We start from the raw sequence: 27,032 nt of genomic DNA, 5'->3' as shown, positions 1-27,032 counted from the left end.
CTGACATTGAATATGTAACATACATTTCATTTGTTTTAATGCATCATTTAAAAGAGTGTTTAGCAATGTGTTGTCTTGTACTCCTAGAGGGAGTTGATTAAGGGATTGATTTATCAAAGGCTTTGCCTGCCTACGACTGCAGGTTCTCACAAGAGATCAGATCTCTGGTTAATTTTAAAAATGTCCCCAAATTGCCCCCAAAATAAACTGCATGGCTCCTGATATGAGCAAACCCCTTAAATGCTAACGAAGGCTCAGAGCCGTCACTAGCACTCAACCACCTTTTCGCCGGGGCTTCCCGTTACGTGAGGTGACATCACTCTGTAATTGGAAAGGTAATTGTCTAACCTTTCTAACGGTATAAGTTTTGGGGATCTGGGGGGGTCAAATTTTTTTTTTTTTAAATAGGAAAAAAATGAAATCCAGCTTAGCACTCCAAGGGATTATGGTTTAAATGACTGCACAAAGCAGTTTTTAGGGGTTAAAGTTAGGAAATGTGACGTGTTAGAAGAAAGAAAACACACTGAAAAGTGTCTTTACATAGCGGTGTATAGGGACTGTGTGTTCCGTGTAAATATATGTGTATATGCTTATATACATATATATTTATGCGTTAATATGTGTATATACACATATAAACACATAAATATATATGTACATAGTCATATATATTTACACTGTGCTGCCTATCGCTGCGTGACTTTCCCCCTTCGCTGCGCTAAGTTCTCATGCCGTGTCTTCCATCATGAGAATGAAGCTCCCATTAGAACCTATGGAAGCGCGATCTTGTGAGCGCAAAGCTTTCATGCAATGCAAATGCTGGTATAACTGAGTGGAGCGCAAATAATCTGGCCCTGTATTAGTCAGTATTTTATATCTGCCAATTATCCTACTAACACTCATTTATTTCCCTGCTATTTATACTTGGAAAAAAGTTTTGCTAATCCCTTAGTAGGTGACAGAAAGAATCAATGATTGCTGGTTCAATTCTGAGTTCATATCAATGTTTGTGGATTTGAATTACTTTTGTTGTTTTTTTCCTTTTCTGTTGTATGTTCTATATGTAAAAGCAACTACTTGAGCTGCTTTGGATGGGTATATCAACAGACAAAGTAATTAAATAAATATATATATATAATTTTATATACAGTATGTATATACACATTTTATTTTGTGCTTGCAGTACATGTTTTACCTTATTTCATTACAGAAAATAGGAATATTTAATACAGAAACATAGAAGTACTCAACAATGAACAGAACAAATGGCAGTATTTCTCTATGCAAGTAACCCATATACTTACTTTCTACCAAGGTAAAGTTCACATACATCAGAATCTGTCTTGTAGCCACATTTCTGAAGCTGTCTTTCTATTGCCTGTGTCAATACATTTCGCATATAAGGTCATTTCCCAGTTAAACACGTTTTGACTACTTACAAATACATAGCACTTATCACAGCTAACTGTTTTTTGCTATTGTTTGGCAACGCCAGCAACAAAATCATCTATTTTATTGGTGTTGATTAAAGGGACACAACTGCATGAATACCAAACAACTCTATTTAAACATGTAAAAATATTTTGCATTAAAAAAAAGGTTTAGTTATTTTAAAATGGGCTTGAAACTATACGGAAACATAACTCATACCTACAGACAGATTGCTCTTTACAGAAGTAGCTTGACAGCATTGGTCAGATTACAAATGGCGTGCAAATGATAGCGCGGGATGCAATAAACAATATCGCTGAACTGAGCTAACATTAAAGCACAACTTTGATGTCCTAATAAAAGAAATTGATCATTTTATGTGCTGTGGACATTCATACATCAAGATATAAAGGTATAGACTATAGATACTGTATATATTTTACAAAAACATATTCAGATGTATATAGAAATATATATTTAAGAATAAAAAGAACATTTTCTTCTATTGAACATAGGAATTTAAAGTATTACTAATGCACCTTCGGCTTTAGCACAGTTGATCTAGCACAATGTCTAGTAATGCCCCATAGAAGTCTATGGAAAAGGGAGTTAGTGCAGTTGCGATCCTGAAGTTAGCACACTTGAATCTTTCGCTATCAGGTTAACTTTTTACATTCAACTTGTAATAGGTGCACTAATCCAGTCACACTAATTTTTTTTATTTCAGCACAAGGACATCAGTATTTAAAATTTTCTGTCTATTGCAATTTTGTATTTTTCAGTGAACTTTCACGGTTGTAACAGTGATCATCTGACAAAATAAAAAAATGCACTTTTATTTCTACAAGGGCACAAAGGGGCCCCTCAAATTCATTATAATCCCCAAAAGCCTTTAATGGCAATTTAGTATGGAGATCACAGTAGGCAGCAACAGTAGTCACCTGCCTATTTTCAATGTTATTTACAAACGCCTAGATTTAGAGTTCTGCGTTAGCCGTCAAAACCAGCGTTAGGGGCTTCTAACGCTGGTTTTGGGCTACCGCTGGATTCAAGTTCAATCCGGAACAGCCAATAGAATGTGAGCTCAATCTGATTGGCTGATTGGATCAGCCAATCGGATTGAACTTGAATCTGATTGGCTGATTCCATCAGCCAATCAGAATTTTCCTACCTTAATTCCGATTGGCTGATAGAATCCTATCAGCCAATCGGAATTCGATGGACGCCATCTTGGATGACGTCCCTTAAAGGAACCGTCATTCGTCGGGAAGTCGTCGGCCAGGATGGATGTTCCGCATTGGCGGGATGAAGATGGAGCCGGAAGAAAGAAGATTGAAGATGCTGCTTGATAGAAGACTTCAGCCGGATGATGGACCTCTTCAGCCCCTGCTTGGATCAAGACTTCAGCCGGACGATGGACCTCTTCAGCCCCCGCTTGGATCAAGACTTCAGCCGGATGATGGACCTCTTCAGCCCCCGCTTGGGCTTGGATGAAGACTTCGGACCCTCTTCTGGACGGATCGGCGATACCCGGCGTGGTGAAGACAAGGTAGGGAGATCTTCAGGGGCTTAGTGTTAGGTTTATTTAAGGGGTTGGGTTAGATTAGGGGTATGTGGGTGGTGGGTTGTAATGTTGGGGGGTGTATTGTATGTTTTTTTTTACAGGCAAAAGAGCAGAATTCTTTGGGGCATGCCCCGCAAAAGGCCCTTTTAAGGGCTGGTAAGGTAAAAGAGCTGTTAAATTTTTATTTTAGAATAGGGTAGGGCATTTTTTTATTTTGGGGGGCTTTGTTATTTTATTAGGGGGCTTAGAGTAGGTGTAATTAGCTTAAAATTGTTGTAATATTTTTATAATGTTTGTAAATTATTTTTTTATTTTTTGTAACTTAGTTCTTTTTTTATTTTTTGTACTTTAGTTAGTTTATTTAATTGTATTTATTTGTAGGTATTTGTATGTAATTAATTTATTGATAGTGTAGTGTTAGGTTTAATTGTAGATAATTGTAGGTAGTTTATTTAATTTATTTATTGATAGTGTAGTGTTAGGTTTAATTGTAACTTAGGTTAGGATTTATTTTACAGGTAATTTTGTAATTATTTTAACTAGGTAGCTATTAAATAGTTATTAACTATTTAATAGCTATTGTACCTGGTTAAAATAAATACAAAGTTGCCTGTAAAATAAATATTAATCCTAAAATAGCTACAATATAATTATAATTTATATTGTAGCTATATTAGGGTTTATTTTACAGGTAAGTATTTAGCTTTAAATAGGAATAATTTATTTAATAAGAAATAATTTATTTTGTTAGATAAAAATTATATTTAGGGGGGTGTTAGGGTTAGACTTAGCTTTAGGGGTTAATACATTTATTAGATTAGCGGCGAGGTCTGGTCGGCAGATTAGGGGTTAATACTTGAAGTTAGGTGTTGGTGATGTTAGGGAGGGCAGATTAGGGGTTAATACTATTTATTATAGGGTTTTTGAGGCAAGAGTGAGGCGGATTAGGGGTTAATAACTTTATTATAGTAGCGGTGAGGTCCGGTCGGCAGATTAGGGGTTAATAAGTGTAGGTAGGTGGCGGCGACGTTGGGGGCAGCAGATTAGGGGTTAATAAATATAATATAGGGGTCGGCGGTGTTAGGGGCAGCAGATTAGGGGTAAATAGGGATAACGTAGGTTGCGGCGGTGTATGGAGCGGCAGATTAGGGGTTAATAATAATATGCAGGGGTCAGCGATAGCGGGGGCGGCAGATTAGGGGTTAATAAGTGTAAGGTTAGGGGTGTTTAGACTCGGGGTACATTTTAGGGTGTTAGGTGCAGACTTAGGAAGCGTTTCCCCATAGGAAACAATGGGGCTGCGTTAGGAGCTGAACGCTGCTTTTTTGCAGGTGTTAGGTTTTTTTTAAGCTCAAACGGCCCCATTGTTTCCTATGGGGGAATCGTGCACGTTTTTGAAGCTGGTCATGTCCGTAAGCACGCTGGTATTGAGAGTTGCAGTGGCGGTAAATTATGCTATACGCTCCCTTTTTGGAGCCTAACGCAGCCCTTCTGTGAACTCTAAATACCAGCGGTATTTAAAAGGTGCGGGGGGAAAGCATGCGTAGCTAACGCACCCCTTTGGCAGCAGAACTCTAAATCTAGGCGAAAGATTGTTACATTTTTGTTGCAGTCTTCTGACATGTCATAAAATATAAATATAATAATAGCATATTTTGAGGGGACTGGGTCAGCTTAAAAGGAATATACATTTTTTGTGGGTCACAATTATGTCTTAAAAATACTGTTTAAATGTAAGCACCAAAAACTCAAAATAGGCTTAGCATAGGAGCTTAGAAGCGAAGGGGTTAATAACAGATCGAATTGAAGGAGGCAAATAGGTTGCCCTTAAAATAGGGAGAGGGACAGCCCCATAAAATTAATGATGGTGGCATGACTAATAATAATAATGAAGGTAATTTGTAACAAAAAAATGTGTGAGAGCCCCTCTGTAAAAACAGATTATAGCTAAACCCACGTTTAGAGATCCGTGTAATAATAATAATGACTTATATGCCATATAAAGACTTCATTACTCACAGTGGCCGCCATCTTAGCTTCCTCTGTTGCTAGGAGACCACTGGGACGCGCGGCCGCAGGCAGGCGCACAACTTCAGTGCGTGCATCTGTAGCAACTGGCTGCTCGTGCACTGAAAATCTAAACAAAGGTAATATTTCCGGGTTACTCGCAAAATTACGTCACACGCAATAAGGGTTGCTGAGGTAGCTGGAGTTACTGAGGGCGGAAGTTTTGCTTTTGAAGATGGCGACTGAAATTAAAGACTCAGTAGGGAATATAGAGGACGACGAAGAGGTGAGATGGGTATTATGTTCGGTGTTGTTCTTCTTTAAAATGGATTCTGTATTGTTTTATGACATGAAAGGTCACATTTTACTATTAACATGATTATTAGATGCCAGCGTTGGTTAATGTGAGGCCCCCTCTTTTATTTATGCAGTATCCATTTCCTTTGGTTTAGGCTTTCAAGGGTTTATCTTCATTGATTGTAAACATAAAGCATTAACACATAGTGGAATTGTTTTAACTGTTTATTTCTGTACTAAATTAAGTATTTGTATCACCCACTCACTTATGGAACTTGTTAATTGTGTCAGCAACTGGAATGGGGACATACTAAACAGCATATTGCGATGATTGGCTGCAATGCTAAACACTATCAATAGAACGATCGACCCATTGCTCTTCTGTTACATGTAGAGAAAGAGCAGGGTGTGATTGACTATAAATCTGCCTGTGAAGCTGTTACATACCAGTATGACCCACTGTCCCAGCCCAACCTACAGAGTGGATTATATGGCTATTTTAACTGTGCTGTACCCCCATCTAATTAAAGGGACACTTTACAGCAATTTTATATAACTGCATGTAATAGACACTACTATAAATAAGTGTATGCACACAGATACTACTACTGCTCTATAAATCCAGTATAAACCTTTTTAAATCTTCCTTAGAAGCTCCCAATTTAGCAATGTTGATGAGGTTAGACTGGGACACCAAGTGAAAGGAGCTGGGAAAGCAGGAAGAGCAGACCCCCTTTGCTGCATATGAAAAGACATATAACATAAATAAGAGCAGGATAAATCTGTAGACCTCTGTCTACATCTGACTCTGTATGGCTTGGTTAGGAGTCTGAAAAAAATCATCACAATGTTATTAAAAAAAAAAAATAAGCAAAACTATACATTGTTACAAAAACACTCCCAGATGGGCTTTATAAATAGATAATCTATTCTACAAAGCATTTATGCAAATCAAATAAAAATCTAGTGTCCAATGTCCCTTTATATAAATAGCCTTCTTCTGATGATACAACACCACTGCAGAATTAGCAGTATTGCACCACTGTGTTAGTTCATACTGAAGAGAGCTTTTACACTGATGAGTTTATAGAGATTTTGTCTTCTTTAAAATAACAAAAACCTTTTTTTTTTTGGATGTTTTCTCAGTATGGACTATAATTTTGTGTTCCTGTGGTATTTATTTTTTACACACCCAAGGAAAAAAGGCTCTTTGTTAAAGTATGGATTTATTTTTTTACAAAAAAAAATAAAAATGGTAATACATGCTGTCTTTTCTTTGCTGGAGACAACCAATTGCAGACCATTTAGCAATAAAATAACGTGAGACAAATGCTGATGTAAAATGTATTGGCTTAGGTGTCCTCAGAAGAAGAGTCTTCTGTCTCTGCAGAGGATTCGGCAGCACAAAAAAGAGAGGAACGATTAAGGAAATTTAGAGAACTCCACTTGAAAAGGGTAAGAGACGACAATCATTGTTTTATTCATTATGTTTTATTATTAATTGTTTAACCATCACAATAACTCTGTAAAGAAAGACCCCTTTATCTGGTTATTTTGCTGTCATTGATAACCAGCTGTTTATGATCTAACAAATTCTAAGTTCTAATCAGTTACTCTTTCTAAACTAGGTATTATATAAGGACCATTAAAATGTCACAATCAGCAGATGCATAATAAAAAGACAATCCAATAACAAATAGTTTTGAATTTCAGATGTGAGATAGATATATATATATATATATATATATATATATATATATATATATATATATAATTTTTATTTTTTCTCTGTCCCTGTATCTTCTGACAGTTATCAGCCAATCATAGACTCATGTTTGTGTGAATTCTTACACATAGTACTGGTTCCTCAGAACGTGTGCATTTATAAAGACTGTACACAATTTGATAATGGAAATAAATGTGAAAGTTCTTTTTAAATGTCCTGCTCTGTCTGTATTATGAAGTTTAGTTTTGATGTTAGTGTCTATTTACCACTAAAAATTGCAGTTGATAAATGCCTTTTCACACATCCTTTTTTTCTTTTTCATAAATAATCTTTGGTGAATGTGTGCAAACTGACAACGTCATGAAGGGCTAAAATATTTGTGAGATTATTCATGTGCTTTGCTGAGGCAAATACAATTTAAAAGTGATCAGCAGTGTGTAACTACACTGTTTTCTATCTGTATAATTTAAAGCATTAATATGAATAATGTATTCTGTTTAAGAAGAAACAAGTTGATGAAAATGACAAAACCATAGACCTATCACATCCTAAAAAGAGATGTAAACATTTGGCATGAGCATACATTTGGAATTTGGCATGCATTTGACAAATGAATGTCGAATATAGCCGTGGGCAGTGGCATTTCCCTATTTTCTGTGTCAGATATATCAGCATTAAAGAGATGGGAAATCTCAATTTTCTTTCATGATTGTGATAGTACGTAGAATTTTAAACAACTTTTTCAATTTGCTTCTATTATCAATTTTGCTTAATTATCTTCTTATCCTTTGCTGAAGGAACAGCATTGCACTAGTGGCAGCTAGCTGGAAACATCTAGTTATTTAATCACAAGAGACAAATATATGCAGGCACCAATCAGCAGATAGTTCCCACTAGTGTACGATATGTGCGTATTCTTTTTCAGCAAGGGATACAAAGAGAACGAAGCGGATTTGAAAAATACAAGTGTTTCAAAGTGGCTTAAAATTACATGCTCTATCTGAATCATGCAAGTTTTAGTTTAATTTTCTTATCCCTTTTAAAGTGCAACACACAAATATCTGTATTTGCACAGATATTTGTTTGTTGCACTTTAACACTAGTATATCTGGTGCTGAACATTGCTGCCCACAGCCATATTTGGCATTTGTTTTTCAAATGAATTCTGAAAATATGCACATTCCTAGTAAACATTACTGGGCATTAAAAGCATTACATTCCATAGAATCCTGAAAACTGAGCAATATAAAACACCACCCTTACTTTGTTCATGATATCGTACAACAAAATATATTTACTAATGTAGCAATATAGCCAGACAATGTTTCTGTATAGATAAATGTAGAATTATAATAATAAAGTATGATCCAATGGAAAAAATCTAGAATATGTAGTTTTGTGGCTTCTGTTATTTTGCCATACCTAATCTGGCCAGGAACTGCTCACTAATCACAATATTTCAGTTGAGCAGGCCCATATAAGTTAGTGTGTTCAGTTACTGCAGTACGGACAAAGCATTAAAATTGTTGCATTTTATTTATAATTTTTAATGTTAAAATATTCATTAGGTTAGGACTTTGACACATTTTGTTCAAAATCTACTTCATTCAGATTGTAGCTGCACAGGGCAGTGTGTTATTCTGTGCCAGCTGTTGTCTTATGCAGGGCAAGGGAACTACAATTGCCATCATGCTGTGCACAAATGAGTTTGATGGCAGCTGCAAAACATGTGTGTAATACGGTGATACTGACCAGTGGGTTTATCAAGCTCAGCGTTGGGTATCTTTTTTTTATTGACACATTTAATTAATCTAGTACGTTTTTTCTTTTCAGTTAATCTTCTTTCATGGTTATGTTCATTTGCGTTAAAACATTGTGGAATTATACACCTTACATCAGAAGCATTAGTGATAATTTTTGAAAAATAATTCTATATGTTTATTATTTTCAAATGCTTCATAACTCCGAATAGGACATCTGTTTTTGATTCCTGTTCTAAAGACATTTTGAGTTGGGTTACACAATTAACTGGATATTATTTCCAACAGATGTGAATTATTCAGTTGTTTTAATTTTACTTTCCAACAATGAAAATGCATCTTGTTTTATTTGGTTATATCTATATTATCACTAATTTGACAACTAAGGCAGCTTAGGCTTCCTTTAAAATACTTACATTTTGTTCTGGATGTTTTCTATAAATATTGCTTTTTTCCATCTAGGATAGATTTACGTACTGCTTTGTGTCACCATAAGTGTCTGACAGTCTTGGGGCTAGTTTACATTGTAGTTGCAAACTTTGTGAATTGGTATTCATCTAAAAAAAAATTCCTTGGACTTTAAACTGGAATGTAATCTTTCCCATAGTTCTAATGAAAACTTGAGGTCGCCCCTCCTTTCTAACAGAAAAGTAATGCCATTGTTGATAATAGTTGTGCTAGAAGAAAACTCAAGAAATGACCAAGGGTAAATTAAAAAATATTGCAGGAATAAAGTGACTAAAGCTTTGCGCAAGTCTACAGTTTCAAAATATTTTAATTACTAATCTTGCGTGTTTATTTCTTAAAGGGACAGTAAACACCAAAATTGTTATGGTTTAAAAAGATAGATAATGCCTTTACCACCCATTCCCTAGCTTTACACAGCCAACATTGTTATATTAATAAACTTTATAACATTTAAACCTCTACATTTTTGCCTGTTTCTAAGTCACCACATGCAGCCTCTTATCACATGATTTATTAGATTTTCACAACAAGACTGCTAGTTCATGTGGGCCATATAGATAACATTGTGCTCACTCACATGGAGTTGTGCAGGACACAGCACTATTTGGCTAAAATGCAAGTCAATAGATAATAACTAGCCATGTGATCAGGGGGCTTAGATACAAGGTTATCAGAGGTTAAAATTATATTAATATATCTGTGTTGGTTATGCAAAACTGTGGAATGGGTAATAAAGGGATTATCTTTGTTTTTAAACAATAACAATTTTGGAGTAGACTGTCCCTTTAAAGTAAAAATGAAACTCACAATTCAGATAGGACATACAATTTTAAACACCTTTCCAGTTCACTTCTATTATCTAATTTGCTTCGTTATCTATCTTGATATCCTTTGAAAAGCTTACCTAGGTAGGCTCCAGAGCATCAATGCACTACTGAAAGCTAGCTTCTGATTGGTGGCTACACACATATGCCTCTTGTCATTGGCTTAGCAGGTGTTTTCAGTAAGCTCCCAGTAGTACATTGCTGCTACTTCAACATAAGACACCAATAGAATGAAGGTAAAAATTCTAGTTTACAAAACATGCAAGAAACCGGTTTAACCTGCAGTATGCACTTCTGTGTTGGATGTAGATACTATGTGAACAGTACTGTCTGATATAGTACCTGCATCCGTTTGGCGCAAGGGGTAAATATTGTATGCTCTATCTGAACCGTGAAAGAAAAGTTGGGCATTGCAATAGAATCGCTATAGATCACCATAGAATAAAATCATTTATATGGCTCTTTTAAGGACCATTAAACTTGACATATCAACGCATAAAATGTTTTGTTATTTCAAGTGAAGTAATATTGCGATGTACATTCTTTATATCAATGTGTTTGTTTCACATTCTCCCAGTGAGGCTTTGGTTAATACATTAAAGTGAAGGTAAACTGGTGAATGAAAAACCGTTTTTTAAAAAATACTATTAAAAACAGGGGACTTTCATTCATCGTTTACAAATCAGCCATTTTGATTAAAAACTTACCTTTTTTTTTTTTTTTTTTTTTTTTTTTCACAGCCAGAGCAGCTTCCCCCCACTTGGAATTCCTCTCTTCACAAGTCAGCAATGACTAATCCGGCTTCCTCCAATCACGGCTTTCACCCCAGGATAGTCATTGCCTGAGGCCATGCTGTGATTGGAGGAAGCCGGATTAGTCATTGCTGACGTGTGAAGAGAGGATTTCCAGGAGGGGGAAGCTCAGCTGCTTTGTAAACTTTGATGAATGAAAGTGCCCCTGTTTTTAATAGTATTTTTTAAAAACGGGCTTTCATTCACCAAAGTTTACCTTCACTTTAAGGCAATTTATGCAAGCCTTTTTTTTAACTTTACCCTACCTCCCTAAGCTTCTATAGTGTTGCATGCTTTTAACCCCATCCCTCCCGGACTTATTTGTCTACATCAGAACAAAGTTCTGATGTAAACAAGTTAAAAAGTGAAATCCTGTGATTTCAATGATGGGATCGTGTCTGGAAGGGAGTGACTGTGACACATGACATGCCCTCCAGCCCGCAATCCCATTCAGGAAGCACCTTTGGCTTCAATATAGCCAAAAGGCTAGGATGTTCTATGCCGTCCTAAAGGGCGTTAAAGCCCAGTGCGGTTTAAACGGCATAGAGCGTCCTAAGGGCGGAAAGGGTTAAAAGGTGGATTATCAGTTTTGCATCAACAGTCATGATAGTCAAATCATTCTTTGCAATAGTAACCAAGTTTAATCAGTGTTAAACCACCTTAACCCTTTTGTGACCAGACCACTTTTTCATTTGTTGACCATTTGGGACCAGGGCTATTTTTACATTTCTTTAGTGTTTTTGTGTTTAGCTATAATTTTCCTCTTACTCATTTACTGTACCTACACATTATATACAGTTTTTTCGCCATTAAATGGACTTTCTAAACATACCATTATTCTCATCATATTTTATAATTTACTATTAAAAAATTATAAAATATGAGGAAAAAATGGAAAAAACACACTTTTTCTAACTTTGACCCCCCAAAATCTGTTGCACATCTACAACCACCAAAAAACACCCATGCAAAATAGTTTCTAAATTTTGTCCCGAGTTTAGAAATGCTCAATGTTTACATGTTCTTTGCTTTTTGTGCAAGTTATAGGGCAATAAATACAAGTAGCACTTTGCTTTTTTTCAAACCATTTTGTTTCAAAATTAGCGATAGTTACATTGGAACACTGATATCTGTCAGGAATCCCTGAATATCCCTTGACATGTATATATTTTATTTTTAGTAGACAACCCAAAGTATTGATCTAGGCCCATTTTGGTATATTTCATACCGCCAAATGTGATCAAATAAAAGAAATATAGATAACCTTTTTCACAATTTTAGGTTGTACATTATTCTCTAGGATTCCCTTTGTTCAGAAATAGCAGGTGTATATGGCTTTGGCATTACTTTTTGGTAATTAGAAGGCTGCAAAATGCTGTGCGCACCACACATGTATTATGCCCAGCAGGGGTTAATTTTAGCTTTAGTGTAGTGATCATCCTCCCACCTGACGCATCCCACCCCCTAACCCCCCTCAAAAAGCTGCCTTCCCTCCCCCACTCCACAATTGTAACCGCCATCTTAAGTACTGACAGAAAGTCTGCCAGTATAAAAATGAAGGTGCTTTTTTATTTAAATTTTTTTTTTATATATATATATATATATATATATATATATATATATGAGAGAGAGATATGTATGTGTGTGGGATCCCCCATCCCCCCCCCCCCCCAAACAGCTCTCTCAGCCTCCCCCCCTTGACCTAATGGCCGCTGTCTGCCAGTACCCAGTTTTAGAGAAAAAATGCAATTTTTTTAGCAAACACCCCATTTTCTGTAGTGTAGCTCTCCCTGATCCATTTACAAATGTTTTATTCACCCTCCCGCTCCCCCACTCCCTCCTTACACACTGTAATAGTTTGCGTCTGTGCGAGCCTCGCCTCCCGCGCAATACCGGACACTCAGGATCTGGAGAAGACAACAGCGATGGGCCGCCTCCCTGCTATGGCTCTCACCCACCAACGATCGGCACCATCGCTGGCCAATGCAGAGAGGTCCACAGAGTGGCTCTCTCTGCATCGGATGCTTAAAAAATGTTTTTGCAGGATGCCTCAATATCGAGGCATCGCTGCAATAACATGAAAGCAGCTGGAAGCGATCATGATCGCTTCCATTGCTTGAAACCCCTGAGGATGTACAGGGTACGTGCTTGGTCCTTAACCCCTTAATGACCAAGGACGTACGCCACACGTCCTCAAAAAAAATACAGTTAATGACAGAGGACGTGTGGCGTACGTCCTTGGTCTGGAAAGCAGCTGGAAGCGATCCTTCACGCTTCCAGCTGCTTTCCGGTTATTGCAGTGATGCCTCGATATCGAGGCATCCTGCAATAACCCCCCTTGGCCATCCGATGCAGAGAGAGCCACTCTGTGGCCCTCTCTGCACCGGACATCGGTGGCCGGTAACGTTGGTGGGTGGGAGTAAGTCTGGGAGGCGGGTGGGCGGCCATCGATGTGCCGAATGGAGTGGAGGGGGGCGGGAGCGTGCATGGGAGCGCGCGCGTGCACGGGGGGCGGCGGGCGGGTGCGTGCACGGAGCGGGAGGGAACCGCTGCAATACAGAAAAATAAACTGGGAAAAGTAAAAAAAAAAAAGTTTTAAAAGCTGTAAATAAACAGCTAAGGGACCTGGAAGGGGTGGGGGGTTGATCTTGGGGGGGGGGGGGAGGAAGCTACACTACAGAAAAGGGCATTTTTTTTAATAAAAAGGCACATTTTTTTACTAAACTGGGTACTGGCAGACAGCTGCCAGTACCCAAGATGGCGCCCATTAAGGCAGAGGGGGAGCTAAGGGGGATCCTACACAGCAGCATATGTAAATATGCTAAAAAAAACACACAAAAAAAGCCCAAATATAGCTTTTATTTTAGTACTGGCAGAGTTTCTGCCAGTACTTAAGATGGCGGACAATTGTGGGGTGGGGGAGGGAAGAGAGCTGTTTGGGAGGGATCAGGGGGTCTCATGTTTCAGGTGGGAGGCTGAGCTCTACACTAAAGCTAAAATTAACCCTGCAAGCTCCCTACAAGCTACATAATTAACCCCTTCACTGCTAGCCATAATACACGTGTGAAATTCAGCGGCATTTGGCGGCCTTCTAATTACCAAAAAGCAACGCCAAAGCCATATATGTCTGCTATTTCTGAACAAAGGGGATCCCAGAGAAGCATTTACAACCATTTGTGCCATAATTGCATAAGCTGTTTGTAAATAATTTCAGTGAGAAACCTAAAATTGTGAAAAATTTAACGTTTTTTTTTTAATTTGATCGCATTTGGCGGTGAAATGGTGGCATGAAATATACCAAAATGGGCCTAGATCAATACTTGGGGTTGTCTACTACACTACACTAAAGCTAAAATTATCCCTAAAAGCTCCCTACATGCTCCATAATTAACCCCTTCACTGCTGGGCATAATACATGTGTAGTGCGCAGTGGCATTTAGCAGCCTTCTAATTACTAAAAAGCAACGCCAAAGCCATCTATGTCTGCTATTTCTGAACAAAGGGGATCCCAGAGAAGCATTTACAACCATTTAAGCCATAATTACACAAGCTGTTTGTAAATAATTTCAGTGAGAAACCAAAAGTTTGTGAAAAAATTAGTAAAAAAGTGAACGATTTTTTGTATTTAATCGCATTTGGCGGTGAAATGGTGGCATGAAATATACCAAAATGGGCCTAGATGAATACTTTGGGATGTCTACTAAAAAAAAAAAATATATACATGTCAATGGATATTCAGAGATTCCTGAAAGATATTAGTGTTCTAATGTAACTAGCGCTAATTTTGAAAAATAATGGTTTGGAAATAGCAAAGTGCTACTTGTATTTATGGCCCTATAACTTACAAAAAAGCAAAGAACATGTTAACAATGGGTATTTCTAAACTCAGGACAAAATTTAGAAACTATTTAGCATGGGTGTTTTTTGGTAGTTGTAGATGTGTAACAGATTTTGGGGGTCATAGTTAGAAAAAGTGTGTTTTTTTTTTTTTTTCAATTTTTTCCTCATATTTTATAAAAAATTTTATAGTAAATTATAAGATATGATGAAAATAATGGTATCTTTAGAAAGTCCATTTAATGGCGAGAAAAACGGTATATAATATGTGTGGGTACAGTAAATGAGTAAGAGGAAAATTACAGCTAAACACAAACACCACAGAAATGTAAAAATAGCCTTGGTCCCAAACGGACAGAAAATGGAAAAGTGCTGTGGTCATTAAGGGGTTAAAGGGACACTATACCCAAAAATTTTCTTTCATGATTCACATTGAGCATGAAATTTTAAGCAACTTTCTAATTTACTCCTATTATCAAATTGTCTTCATTCTCTTGGTATCTTTATTTGAAATGTAAGTTTAGATGCCGGCCCATTTTTGTTGAACAACCTGGGTTGTCCTTGCTGATTGGTGGATAAATTCATCCACCAATAATAAAGTGCTGTCCAGAGTACTTAAACAAAAAAAGCTTAGATGCCTTCTTTTTGAAATAATGATAGTAAGAGATCGACGACAAATTGATAATAGGAGTAAATTAGAAAGATGCTTAAAATTGCATGCTCTTTCTGAATTACAAAAGAAAAAATTTGGGTACAGTGTCCCTTTAAGTGACATTTTTGTAGGACGTATCCTGTACGTCCTTGTTTCTTAAGGGGTTAAACAAATACAAGCGTGAAGACTACCCTAGTCTGCACATGTGCAAACAGAGTTTGTGCTATATCTGAATATTATATTTTGATTGGTTAGCAGGGATTCTTTTGTTCTCGGGGACAGGGAAATCAGTGAAAAGAATAAACCTAAAATAATATACTCCATTTTACAAAATAACGCTGCAGTTTTCGTTGCAAAATTATTCTCATATAGGAAGGTTTATAATCATGTAGTTTACAATTTGTGTTTAGTGTCCTTTTAAATTTCTGATTGAATAAATTAAAGATTCTTGCCACACATCTTTCATAGAATGAAGCTCGCAAATTAAATCACCAAGAAGTAGTGGAAGAAGACAAACGGCAGAAGCTACCGTCAAACTGGGAAGCTCGAAAAGCTCGTTTAGAGTGGGAGCTAAAGGAAGAGGAAAAGAAAAAGGTAAGAATAATAGATCCATTGTTTTGTTTTTTTTATGTTTTTGAAGTTCCACTTCTCTGTATTGTTTGTGAATGGATCTTGACTACTTAATATTTGTTTTAGGAATGTGCCGCAAAAGGAATCGATTACCACAGAGCAAAGTTACTTGAAATAAGTGCTGAAGATGCAGAAAGATGGGAGAGGAAAAAGAAAAGAAAGAACCCTGATCTAGGATTCTCAGGTATGTAGTTTGCATTTTTTAAATAAATGATATATATTCATATACCTTTTTTGTGTTTTCTTTTCTTAGTGTTTTCTTGATTTAAAGTGATGGTAAATGTAACTATACTTGAGTTTATATTTTGGAAGCATTGCTCAATATAAGCACAGTGATGCTTTTTTGTTTTTTTTAAATAAACGTTTTTTCTTACAAAATCTTCATTTATAAATTTGCTCCCTTATCTGCTCCCCGACTGCCTCCCTGTGAGAATTTCAGAAATCTCTATTTGATTGACAGGTGCATCATCCAATCGGGACTGCACCATACGCCCTATGTAAATCTGTTATTAGCACGCTCCCGTGCTGAGAGTTTTAAGTGGCATCAGCAGAACTTCAACTGCGCAAGCGCAGTTGCAGCCACGATCTAGTCACTGCTTATAGTCAACAGTAGAGCTGCAACAACTAATCGGCATAATCGATAATAATTGATTATGAAAATAGTTGTCAAAGAATCTCATAATCGATTGGTTGGTTGGCAATTAGTTGGTCTGTGAACAGCACCAGCTGCTTTACTCCAATGAGCTCCTGCACATGGTATTGTGTTTTATGGTTATGCCCTTGGCCTAAAGGACGTCTACAGACATTTACTTTTCACCTTTTTAGGACACTATAAGTTTCTTTTTAAGTTTACAGCTACCCCTGTCTTATGCACAAAAGAAATAAAATAGGAGTCATAATTTGTATTTATATTAAATCAGGTGATTTGGGGCTATGCTTTGCATGATATAGTGCCGAGCTTGTTATTTACACCTAGCCCTAGATTGATGACATTTGTTATATGAATGTCATTTTTAGCAGATTCCTTGCTATTGCTGATATATGTACTCTATAGATAAATGTGCAAGGCTGTGTCCTTTTACAGATATATTTATAGTCTTTAGTCCCTTTGCCTTTTTTTTCTATTTTTAATTAATTGGAATATGTACCAAATTCAACCACTGTAAGTATATATCTGCTATTTTAAGAGTGGACTAGATATTTTTCCCCCTAACCTTATAGATGGTTATTTACCACTGCATAAAGATATTCAAGATATTTTTATGTTAAAATGAAGTCCAGGCTTACTTTGTTGAGAGGCCCCTTGCATTGGTGGAGAACTAACAAAGATAAATAGCCCACCTTGGTGAAATTGGCAAAACCCTATTTATGCATCTCAGGCACCTCAACACCATCTGAGCGCCTCTTCTCTGCTGCAGGCAAAATAGCTTGCAAAAAAGAGAGCTAGCCTCAGCCAGGAACATGTGGACATGTTTAAATTTTTGCATTTGAATGCAAAGTTTCTGAAAGAGTGAATAACAGAATGTTATAAACAGTGGTAGTCTACCTATTACTAGTTCTACCTCCTTTCAAACAGTTTTTGGTTTTGTTTTGCTTAATTATAAAAATGTGTTCTGCTGCTTAAAAAATTGGACCAACAGTTGTTTTAATGCAAAGTTTTAGTCGGAAGTTTATATTTATAACACTCAGTATTTTAAATATCGAAAAAATAAAAATGTTTTATTCGATTAATCGAATAGATAATCGGCCGATTAATCGATTATGAAAATAATCGTTAGTTGCAGCCTTAGTAAACAGTGAACTTCCCTGTCAGTAGCAATTCACTGTTGACAGCAGCACAGAAGACAGTGCTAAAGAATCACCCCATGGGCCGCCACCCCCCTCCCCAAACATGCTTATAATCCAAGTAGTGGCATATGTGCTTATACTTAAAAAATTATTACCGCGCCTTTTTCACCACTGCTGTAAACAGTGACAGGGAAATTCACTGTTTACTATAAGCAGCGGCGAGATCGTGGCTGCAACTGTGCTTGCGCAGTTGAAGTTCTGCTGATGCCATTTAAAATGCTGAGCAGGGGAGCGTGCTAATAACAGATTTACATAGGGCGTATGGTGCAGTCCCGATTGGATGATGCACCTGCCAATCAAAAAGAGATTTCTGAAATTCTCACAGGGAGGCAGTCGGGGAGCAAGTAACGGAGCAAAATTATAAATGAAGATATTTTTTAAGAAAAAACGTTTGTTTAAAGAAAACAAAAAGCATCACTGTGCTTATATTGAGTAATACTTCCAAAATATTAACGCCAAGTATAGTTACATTTACCATCACTTTAATAGTATACAAAACATGCAAGCACATTCTTTTCATTCCAGCTTATATTTTTACTGTCATGTCATTTAACCCTCACTATATGGTCATAACATCTTCACTCCGATTTAGATGGTGCACATGAATCCCAGACATCTTCATTTTATCTATTTACAAGTAATAAAAACAGGTCCATTATTTGTATTCAGACTTTTTCGCCCTTTTTAAAGGACCATTGCAATGCAGTAATGAGCCGTAGATTTTTTATTTTTTTTATTTATTTTTTTTATTTCTGACAAATTTCAAAATATTTACTATTTCCCTGAACCCTGTATCATGTGACAGCCATCAGTTTATGGCAGATTTATACATATATACATTGTAAACCCTTGCACATGCTCAGTAGGAACTGATGCTTCAAAAAGTCTGCATATCAAAAGTTTGTGTACAATTTAACAATAAAAGTAAATTGAAACTTTACTTTTATTTATTGCATGCTCTATCTGAATCATTACATTTTTAATTTTGATTTTAGTATTCCTTTAAATATTAAGGTTTCCTGTATTAGAGGCTACTAAACTAAATAAAGAAAATTCAAAAGCCTTAGTTTTATTTTCAAATTAGTAAAATATATTTTGGCAAATGTTAGTTAAATTTTCCTTCCTAATACACCATGTGACAGCCATTAGCCAATTACGAAATGCATATATGTATTTCCTGTAAATCTTACACATGCTCAGTAGTAGCTGGTGCCTCTGAAAGTGTGCATATAAAGAGATTGTACACATTTAGATAATGGAAGTAAACTGGAAAGTTGTTTAAGATTGTGTGCTCTATTTGAATTATGATTTTTTAATTTTGACTTTTCCTTTAAATCATGAAACTTGGGAGCACAATATCACTACAATTTTTCAGTGCACATGTAGCAATACACTTTATGCTGTAAGAGTCAATATGATAGCAACTGATGCTGTTGTATTAGTTTCAGTTTAGACAGTGTTTACATCAGCCTATAAGGCAGTTATATTTATAAACCTGTTTAAATGATGTTGTTTTATATAGATAATATACATTTTTTTTTTAGTTTAGTACTACTTTATCCTCTAAAAAGCTTAAATTGAATTTCTAACAGTTCAATAAAATGTAATGCAAAATGTCAAAAATTTTCATTATTGTTTTAAAGATTATGCAGCTGCACAACTGCGTCAGTACCAGAGACTGACTAGACAAATTAAACCAGACATGGAGGAATATGAGACGCAGAAAGAACAACAGTAAGTAAGATGCTTTTTGTTTTATGTGTGTCAGTTTCCTTCCTCATATTAAGCGAACTGCATTTGATGGCAGGTGTAGTTATTGCTGTTATTAACATGACCTATGCAATTAATTGTTCTTTATATCACGCCCTAGAACTCTGACAAAGCAATATTATAGCACACAATGATGGGCATTATATGTACATAACGGGATTTTTAATTTAAAAAATGTACTGATTTGTATATATAATATTTGTATAGTTTATCTTAAAAGTAAATATGAGCTTAGCACTTGCCTACCCCTTTCTTCCTATTAGATATATACCGAATATCCCAGTGTCAGATGACCTAAAATATCCTTCTCTTATCCAACTGATGATCCACATTGGTTGTAGCTTATGTTTTAAGCTACAATTTTCTCTAAAATATGCTAGGTTATGTGTGTGTACAGTTTTTCTTCCGCATTCATACAATTTGTATGCTGCATTTATACTGAATAATGACCAGTCACCATGTACTGCATTGTTCAGTATGTTATATATTTTATGCTTTATCGTAATGACCAACTAGGTTTGCACTGCTGCCATTATACAGTGTCAGTACACTGGAACACACTTTATGGTGGTGGGGTTAGTGATTATTAGTATTAAAGAGACAGTCAAAATGTGTTATTGTTTATAAAGATAGATAATCCCTTTATTGCCCATTCCCCAGTTTTGTACAGCCAACATGGTTATATTAATATACTTTTAACCTCTGTGATTACCTTGTATCTAAGCCTCTTCTGACAGCCCCTTGATCACATGACTTTTTATTTATTATCTATTGAGTTGCATTTTAGCTGTTGTGCAGAACCCACGGGCGTGAGCACAATGTTATCTATATGGCCCACCATAGCAGTCTCTTGTGAAAAGCTAATAAAAAAGCATGTGATAAGAGGCTGCCTATAGTGTCTTAGAAACAGGCAGACATTTGAAGTTTTGAATGTTATAAAGTATATTAATATAACAATGTTGGTTGTGCAAAGCTGGGGAATGGGTAGTAAAGGTGTTATTTATCAAAGCATCAATCTTGGTGCATTCGCTGGAGTCAATATGCTCGCCAGACATCGCTGCCACGAATCCACATACGACACCCTTATTTATTAAAAAGTCTGTCAAGTATGGAGCGATGAGCATCAGTCTGTTGATAAATAAGACTTATCGATGTTGCGGATATTCTGTTTTTTACAACTTTATTTATACCATATCATTACTGTCCATGAAAAAGCACATTTCTCTAAAGCTAATCTTTTATTTTTTATCTGTTAATGTCCAAGAAATAGCTATATTTATACCTAACCAAACAAGAATATCTTGAGTAATTTTTAAATGTATTTGTTATACAAAAATTCATATTGATTGATATTTTCACATAAATTAATGTGTATTTGTGTTTCTAGAAATCATGATATGACTATCATGATTTTTTTTTTTTTTTTAAATGATTATTAATGCTAGAATTTGTACATATATCTTTGCACATACTTTGTGTGTGTGTGTGTGTGTGTATATATATATATATATATATATATATATATATATATATATATATATATATATATATATATATATATATATATATATATACATACATACATACATACATACATACATACATACATACATACATACATACCTTAACATAACAACACCCTCAGTTTTCAACGGGGTTAGGTTCCAGGAGGAATGGTTGTAAATTGAAATCCAGTTTATAATGTAAGTCAATGGGAAGTGAGGGGGTTAGGTTTCAGGCCCCTCTCAAAATTGTCATAAGTAACGCCTAATACATTATTTTTAAAGCTTTGAAATGAAGACTTTAAATGCTAAACAGCATTATAAACCTAATAATATAGATTGTATCATCATCAAACTGTTTAATGAACAAAAACATTTGCTTACAGCACCTATTTAAATAATCACACAACAGATAAACAAACGTTTTTTTCTTCTATAAGATACGACGAGTCCACGGATTCATCCTTGTTTTAGCAACTCTGGATGATTGTGACCCTATTGTAATTCCACCAGAGAAATTGTGTAAAATAGATAGATATCTAGAGGTTCCTGCTTACACTAATGTTTTTCCGGTCCCTAAGAGGATTTCGGACATTGTTACTAAGGAGTTGGATAGACCAGGTAGTCCGTTCTCTCCCCCTCCTACTTTTAAGAAAATGTTTCCCATATCAGACCCCATTCGGGATTCGTGGCAGATGGTCCCTAAGGTAGAGGGAGCTATTTCTACCCTGGCTAAGCGTACAACTATACCTATTGAGGACAGTTGTGCTTTCAAAGATCCTATGGATAAAAAATTAGAAGGGCTTCTAAAGAAATTTTTTATTCATCAGGGTTTTCTTCTGCAACCTATAGCGTGCATTGTTCCTGTAACTACTGTAGCTGCTTTTTGGTTTGATGCTCTAGAGGAGGCTCTTAAGGTTGAGACCCCATTAGATGATATTCTGGATAGAATTAGGGCTCTCAAGCTAGCTAATTCTTTTATTACAGATGCCGCTTTTCAACTGGCTAAATTAGCGGCAAAGAGTTCAGGTTTTGCCATTTTAGCGCGTAGAGAGTTATGGCTTAAGTTCTGGTCTGCTGACGTGTCATCAAAATCTAAGCTTTTAGCCATTCCTTTCAAGGGTAAGACCCTATTCGGGCCTGAACTGAAAGAGATCATTTCAGACATCACTGGAGGAAAAGGCCATGCCCTTCCTCAGGATAAGACAAATAAGATGAGGACCAAACAAAATAATTTTCGTTCCTTTCGAAACTTCAAAGGTGGTCCCTCTACCTCCTCCCCTGCTGCTAAGCAGGAGGGGAATTTTGCTCAATCCAAGTCAGTCTGGAGATCTTACCAGACTTGGAATAAGGGTAAACCGGCCAAGAAACCCGCTGCTTCCACCAAGACAGCATGAAGGGGCAGCCCCCGATCCGGGCAGACTTTCTCTCTTTGCTCATGCTTGGGCAAAAGACGTTCAGGACTCCTGGGCTTTAGAAATCGTGACCCGGGGTATCTTCTAGACTTCAAAGATTCTCCTCCAAGGGGGAGATTCCATCTTTTTCGATTGTCTGTAAACCAAACAAAAAGAGAGGCGTTCTTGCGCTGTGTAGAAGACCTATATACCATGGGTGTAATCTGCCCAGTTCCAAAAGCAGAACAGGGGTAGGGCTTTTACTCCAATCTGTTTGTGGTTCCCAAAAAAGAGGGAACCTTCAGACCAATTTTAGATCTCAAGATCCTAAACAAATTCCTCAGAGTCCCATCCTTCAAGATGGAGACCATTCGGACTATTTTACCAATGATCCAGGAGGGTCAATATATGACCACCGTGGATTTAAAGGATATCTATCTACACATCCCTATCTACAAAGATCATTACCAGTTCCTCAGGTTCGCCTTTCTGGACAAGCATTACCAGTTTGTGGCTCTTCCCTTCGGGTTGGCCACAGCTCCCAGAATTTTCACAAAGGTGCTAGGGTCCCTTCTGGCGGTTCTAAGGCCGCGGGGCATAGCAGTGGCGCCCTATCTGGACGATATCCTGATTCAGGTGTCAACTTACCAACTAGCCAAATCTCACACTGACATCGTGTTGGCTTTTCTAAGATCTCACGGGTGGAAGGTGAACATAAAGAAGAGTTCACTTGTCCCTCTCCCAAGAGTTCCATTTCTGGGAACTCTGATAGACTCGGTAGACATGAGAATTTTTCTGACAGAGGTCAGAAAATCAAAGATCTTAACCACCTGCCGAGCACTTCATTCCATTCCTCGGCCGTCAGTGGCTCAGTGTATGGAGGTAATTGGACTAATGGTAGCGGCAATGGACATAGTTCAGTTTGCTCGCTTGCATCTCGGACCACTGCAACTATGCATGCTCAGACGGTAGAATGGGGACTATGCAAATTTATCTCCTCGGATAAATCTGGATCAAGAGACCAGAGACTCTCTTCTTTGGTGGTTGTCACAGGATCATCTGTCCCAGGGAATGTGTTTCTGCAGGCCAGCATGGGTCATAGTGACGACGGACGCCAGCCTATTAGGCTGGGGTGCAGTCTGGAATTCCCTGAAAGCACAGGGTGTGTGGACTCAGGAGGAGGCTCTCCTCCCGATAAATATTCTAGAACTGAGAGCGATATGCAACGCGCTTCAGGCATGGCCTCAGCTGGCTTTGGCCAGATTCATAAGATTCCAGTCGGACAATATCACGACTGTAGCATATATCAATCATCAGGGGGGAGCAAAGAGTTCTCTAGCGATGATAGAGGTTTCCAAAATAATTCGATGGGCAGAGACTCACTCTTGCCATCTATCAGCAATATATATCCCAGGAGTGGAGAACTGGGAAGCGGATTTTCTAAGTCGTCAGACTTTTCATCCGGGGAGTGGGAACTCCATCCGGAGGTGTTTGCACAATTGATTCATCAATGGGGCAAACCAGAATTGGATCTGATGACATCTCGTCAGAATGCCAAACTTCCTTGTTACTGGTCCAGATCAAGGGATCCTCAAGCAGTACTCATAGATGCTCTAACAGTACCTTGGTCATTCAACCTGGCTTATGTGTTTCCACCATTTCCTCTCCTTCCTCGTCTGATTACCAGAATCAAACAGGAGAGAGCTTCTGTGATTTTGATAGCACCTGCGTGGCCACGCAGGACTTGGTATGCAGACCTGGTGGACATGTCATCTCTACCACCGTGGACTCTGCCACTGAGACAGGACCTTCTTATTCAAGGTCCGTTTCAGCATCCAAATCTAGTTTCTCTGTGGCTGACTGCCTGGAGATTGAACGCTTGATTTTATCCAAGCGGGGATTCTCTGAGTCGGTCATAGATACCTTGATTCAGGCTCGAAAGCCTGTCGCTAGGAAAATTTATCATAAGATATGGCGTAAATATCTTTATTGGTGCGAATCCAAAGGCTACTCATGGAGTAAGATCAGGATTCCTAGGATTTTTTCCTTTCTCCAAGAAGGATTGGAGAAGGGGCAATCAGCTAGTTCCCTAAAGGGACAGATATCTGCTTTTATCAATTTTACTGCACAAACGTCTGGCAGATGTTCCAGACGTTCAGTCGTTCTGTCAGGCTTTAGTTAGAATCAAGCCTGTGTTTAAACCTGTTGCTCCGCCATGGAGTTTGATTTTAGTTCTTAAAGTTCTTCAAGGGGTTCCGTTTGAACCTATGCATTCCATAGATATTACGCTTCTATCTTGGAAAGTTCTGTTTTTGGTTGCTATCTCTTCGGCTCGAAGAGTTTCTGAACTATCTGCATTGCAATTCGACTCGCCTTATCTTGTTTTCCATGCTGATAAGGTGGTGTTGCGTACCAAACCTGGATTCCTTCCTAAGGTTGTTACTAATAAGAATATTAATCAGGAAATTGTTGTTCCTTCCCTGTGTCCTAATCCTTCCTCTAAGAAGGAGCGTCTGTTGCACAACTTGGATGTGGTTCGTGCTTTGAAGTTTTACTTGCAAGCGACCAAAGATTTCCGTCAAACATCTTCTCTGTTTGTTCTCTATTCTGGAAAACGTAGAGGTCAAAAAGCTACGGCTACCTCTCTCTTTCTTTTTGGCTGAAAAGCATCATCCGTTTGGCATACAAGACTCCTGGACAGCAGCCTCCTGAACAGTTAAACAGATTTGTAAGGCTGCGACTTGGTATTTACTTAATACCTTTTCCAAATTTTACACATTTGATACTTTTGCTTCTTCGGAGGCTATTTTTTGGAGAAAAGTTCTTCAAGCAGTGGTGCCTTCTGTTTAGCCATCTATCTTGTCCCTCCCGTTCATCCGTGTCCTGTAGCTTTGGTATTGTATCCCACAAGTAAAGGATGAATCTGTGGACTCGTATCTTATAGAAGAAAAGTAAATTTATGCTTACCTGATAAATTGATTTCTTCTATTATACGACAAGCCCACGGCCCGCCCTGTCAATTTAAGACAGATTATATTTTTTTTATTTAAAACTTCAGTCACCTCTGCACCTTTTAGTTTCTCCTTTTTCTTCCTGTACCTTCGTTGAATGACTGGGGGGTGGAGTCAAGAGAGGAGCTATATAGACAGCTCTGCTGTGGCGCTCTTTGCCACTTCCTGTTAGCAGGAGGATAATATCCCACAAGTAAAGGATGAATCCGTGGACTCGTCGTATCATAGAAGAAATCAATTTATCAGGTAAGCATAAATTTACATTTACTTGCATTTTTCTGCAATCAGTTCTCTGCATTGTTAGCATGTTAGATAATATTGGCTCCGCACCTATTCTATGCATTTCAATCTGCAGTGATTAAGCAGTTAGGCACCCTCATCTCAAGCAGCTGGACAGGAAGATAATAGGGAAGTGCCTGCTAAATCTTGTTGCTCGATAGCAGATGTCTGCTCTGTGTAGATCAGACACATCAGATCAATTTCAGGCTGTTAAGTTGCAAAACTTTGCTGCAAAACAAGCGGACAGCTCCACCTACTGGCTATTTTAATTACTGCAGTTTTGCTTTCCAACGCTTTTCAATAGTAGTCACATGACTGGAAAAAAAGGTTGTTATTCTGAAACGGCGCAAAATGAACCGGCGTAAACCGAGGGATAGGATATAGGAAGTGGCAAAGAGAGCACGCAGCAGAGCTGTCCATATAGCTCCCCTCAGGCTCCACCCCCCCAGTCATTCGACCGACGGTTAGGAGAAAAAGGAGAAACTATAGGGTGCAGTGGTGACTGTAGTTTTACAAAAATAAATTTGAATCTGACTTAATTGCCAGGGCGGGCCGTGGACTGGATACACCGTAAGAGAAAGTAATTTATCAGGTAAGCATAAATTCTGTTTTCTCTTACATGGTGTATCCAGTCCACGGATTCATCCTTACTTGTGGGATACCAATACCAAAGCTTTAGGACGCGGATGAAGGGAGGGAACAAGTCAGGTAACCTAAACGGAAGGCACCACTGCTTGCAAAACCTTTCTCCCAAAAATAGCCTCCGAAGAAGCAAAAGTATCGAATTTGTAAAATTTGGCAAATGTATGCAGTGAAGACCAAGTCGCTGCCTTACAAATCTGTTCAACAGAAGCCTCATTCTTGAAAGCCCATGTGGAAGCCACAGCCCTAGTGGAATGAGCTGTAATTCGTTCAGGAGGCTGCTGTCCAGCAGTCTCATAAGCCAATCGGATGATGCTTTTCAGCCAGAAGGAAAGAGAGGTAGCAGTCGCTTTCTGACCTCTCCTCTTACCAGAATAGACAACAAACAAAGATGATGTTTGTCTGAAATCTTTAGTTGCCTTTAAATAGAATTTTAAGGCCCGAACCACATCAAGATTGTGTAACAGTCGTTCCTTCTTAGAAACTGGATTAGGACACAGAGAAGGAACAATAATTTCCTGGTTAATATTCTTATTAGAAACCACTTTTGGAAGGAAACCAGGTTTGGTACGCAAAACAACCTTATCTGCATGGAACAC

General features: G+C 37.6%; 2 protein-coding genes across 2 annotated transcripts in view; one reads left to right on the top strand and one right to left on the bottom strand.

Annotated features, from left to right (window-relative positions):
- Window positions 1-5,026, bottom strand: part of LRRC72 (leucine rich repeat containing 72) — a 68,526-nt gene extending 63,500 nt beyond the window's left edge. Inside the window, exons 1-2 of the mRNA XM_053712986.1 lie at window positions 5,015-5,026; window positions 1,305-1,378 (exon numbers count right to left, since the gene is read on the bottom strand). Of these exons, the coding sequence (XP_053568961.1) occupies window positions 1,305-1,378; window positions 5,015-5,026 (86 nt within the window). The remainder of the gene's footprint in view (window positions 1-1,304; window positions 1,379-5,014) is intronic.
- Window positions 5,027-5,176: 150 nt separating this feature from the next.
- Window positions 5,177-27,032, top strand: part of LOC128660324 (pre-mRNA-splicing factor syf2) — a 38,865-nt gene continuing 17,009 nt past the window's right edge. Inside the window, exons 1-5 of the mRNA XM_053714117.1 lie at window positions 5,177-5,288; window positions 6,656-6,754; window positions 15,826-15,951; window positions 16,054-16,171; window positions 19,479-19,569. Coding sequence (XP_053570092.1) covers window positions 5,238-5,288; window positions 6,656-6,754; window positions 15,826-15,951; window positions 16,054-16,171; window positions 19,479-19,569 — 485 coding nt within the window. The 5' untranslated portion in view covers window positions 5,177-5,237. The remainder of the gene's footprint in view (window positions 5,289-6,655; window positions 6,755-15,825; window positions 15,952-16,053; window positions 16,172-19,478; window positions 19,570-27,032) is intronic.

The sequence above is a fragment of the Bombina bombina genome, chromosome 5, assembly GCF_027579735.1.
Source record: "Bombina bombina isolate aBomBom1 chromosome 5, aBomBom1.pri, whole genome shotgun sequence".
NCBI classification, from domain to species: Eukaryota; Metazoa; Chordata; class Amphibia; order Anura; family Bombinatoridae; genus Bombina; species Bombina bombina.
The sequence above is the reverse complement of the archived record's forward strand: the minus strand, read 5'-3'. Positions and strand labels throughout refer to the sequence as shown.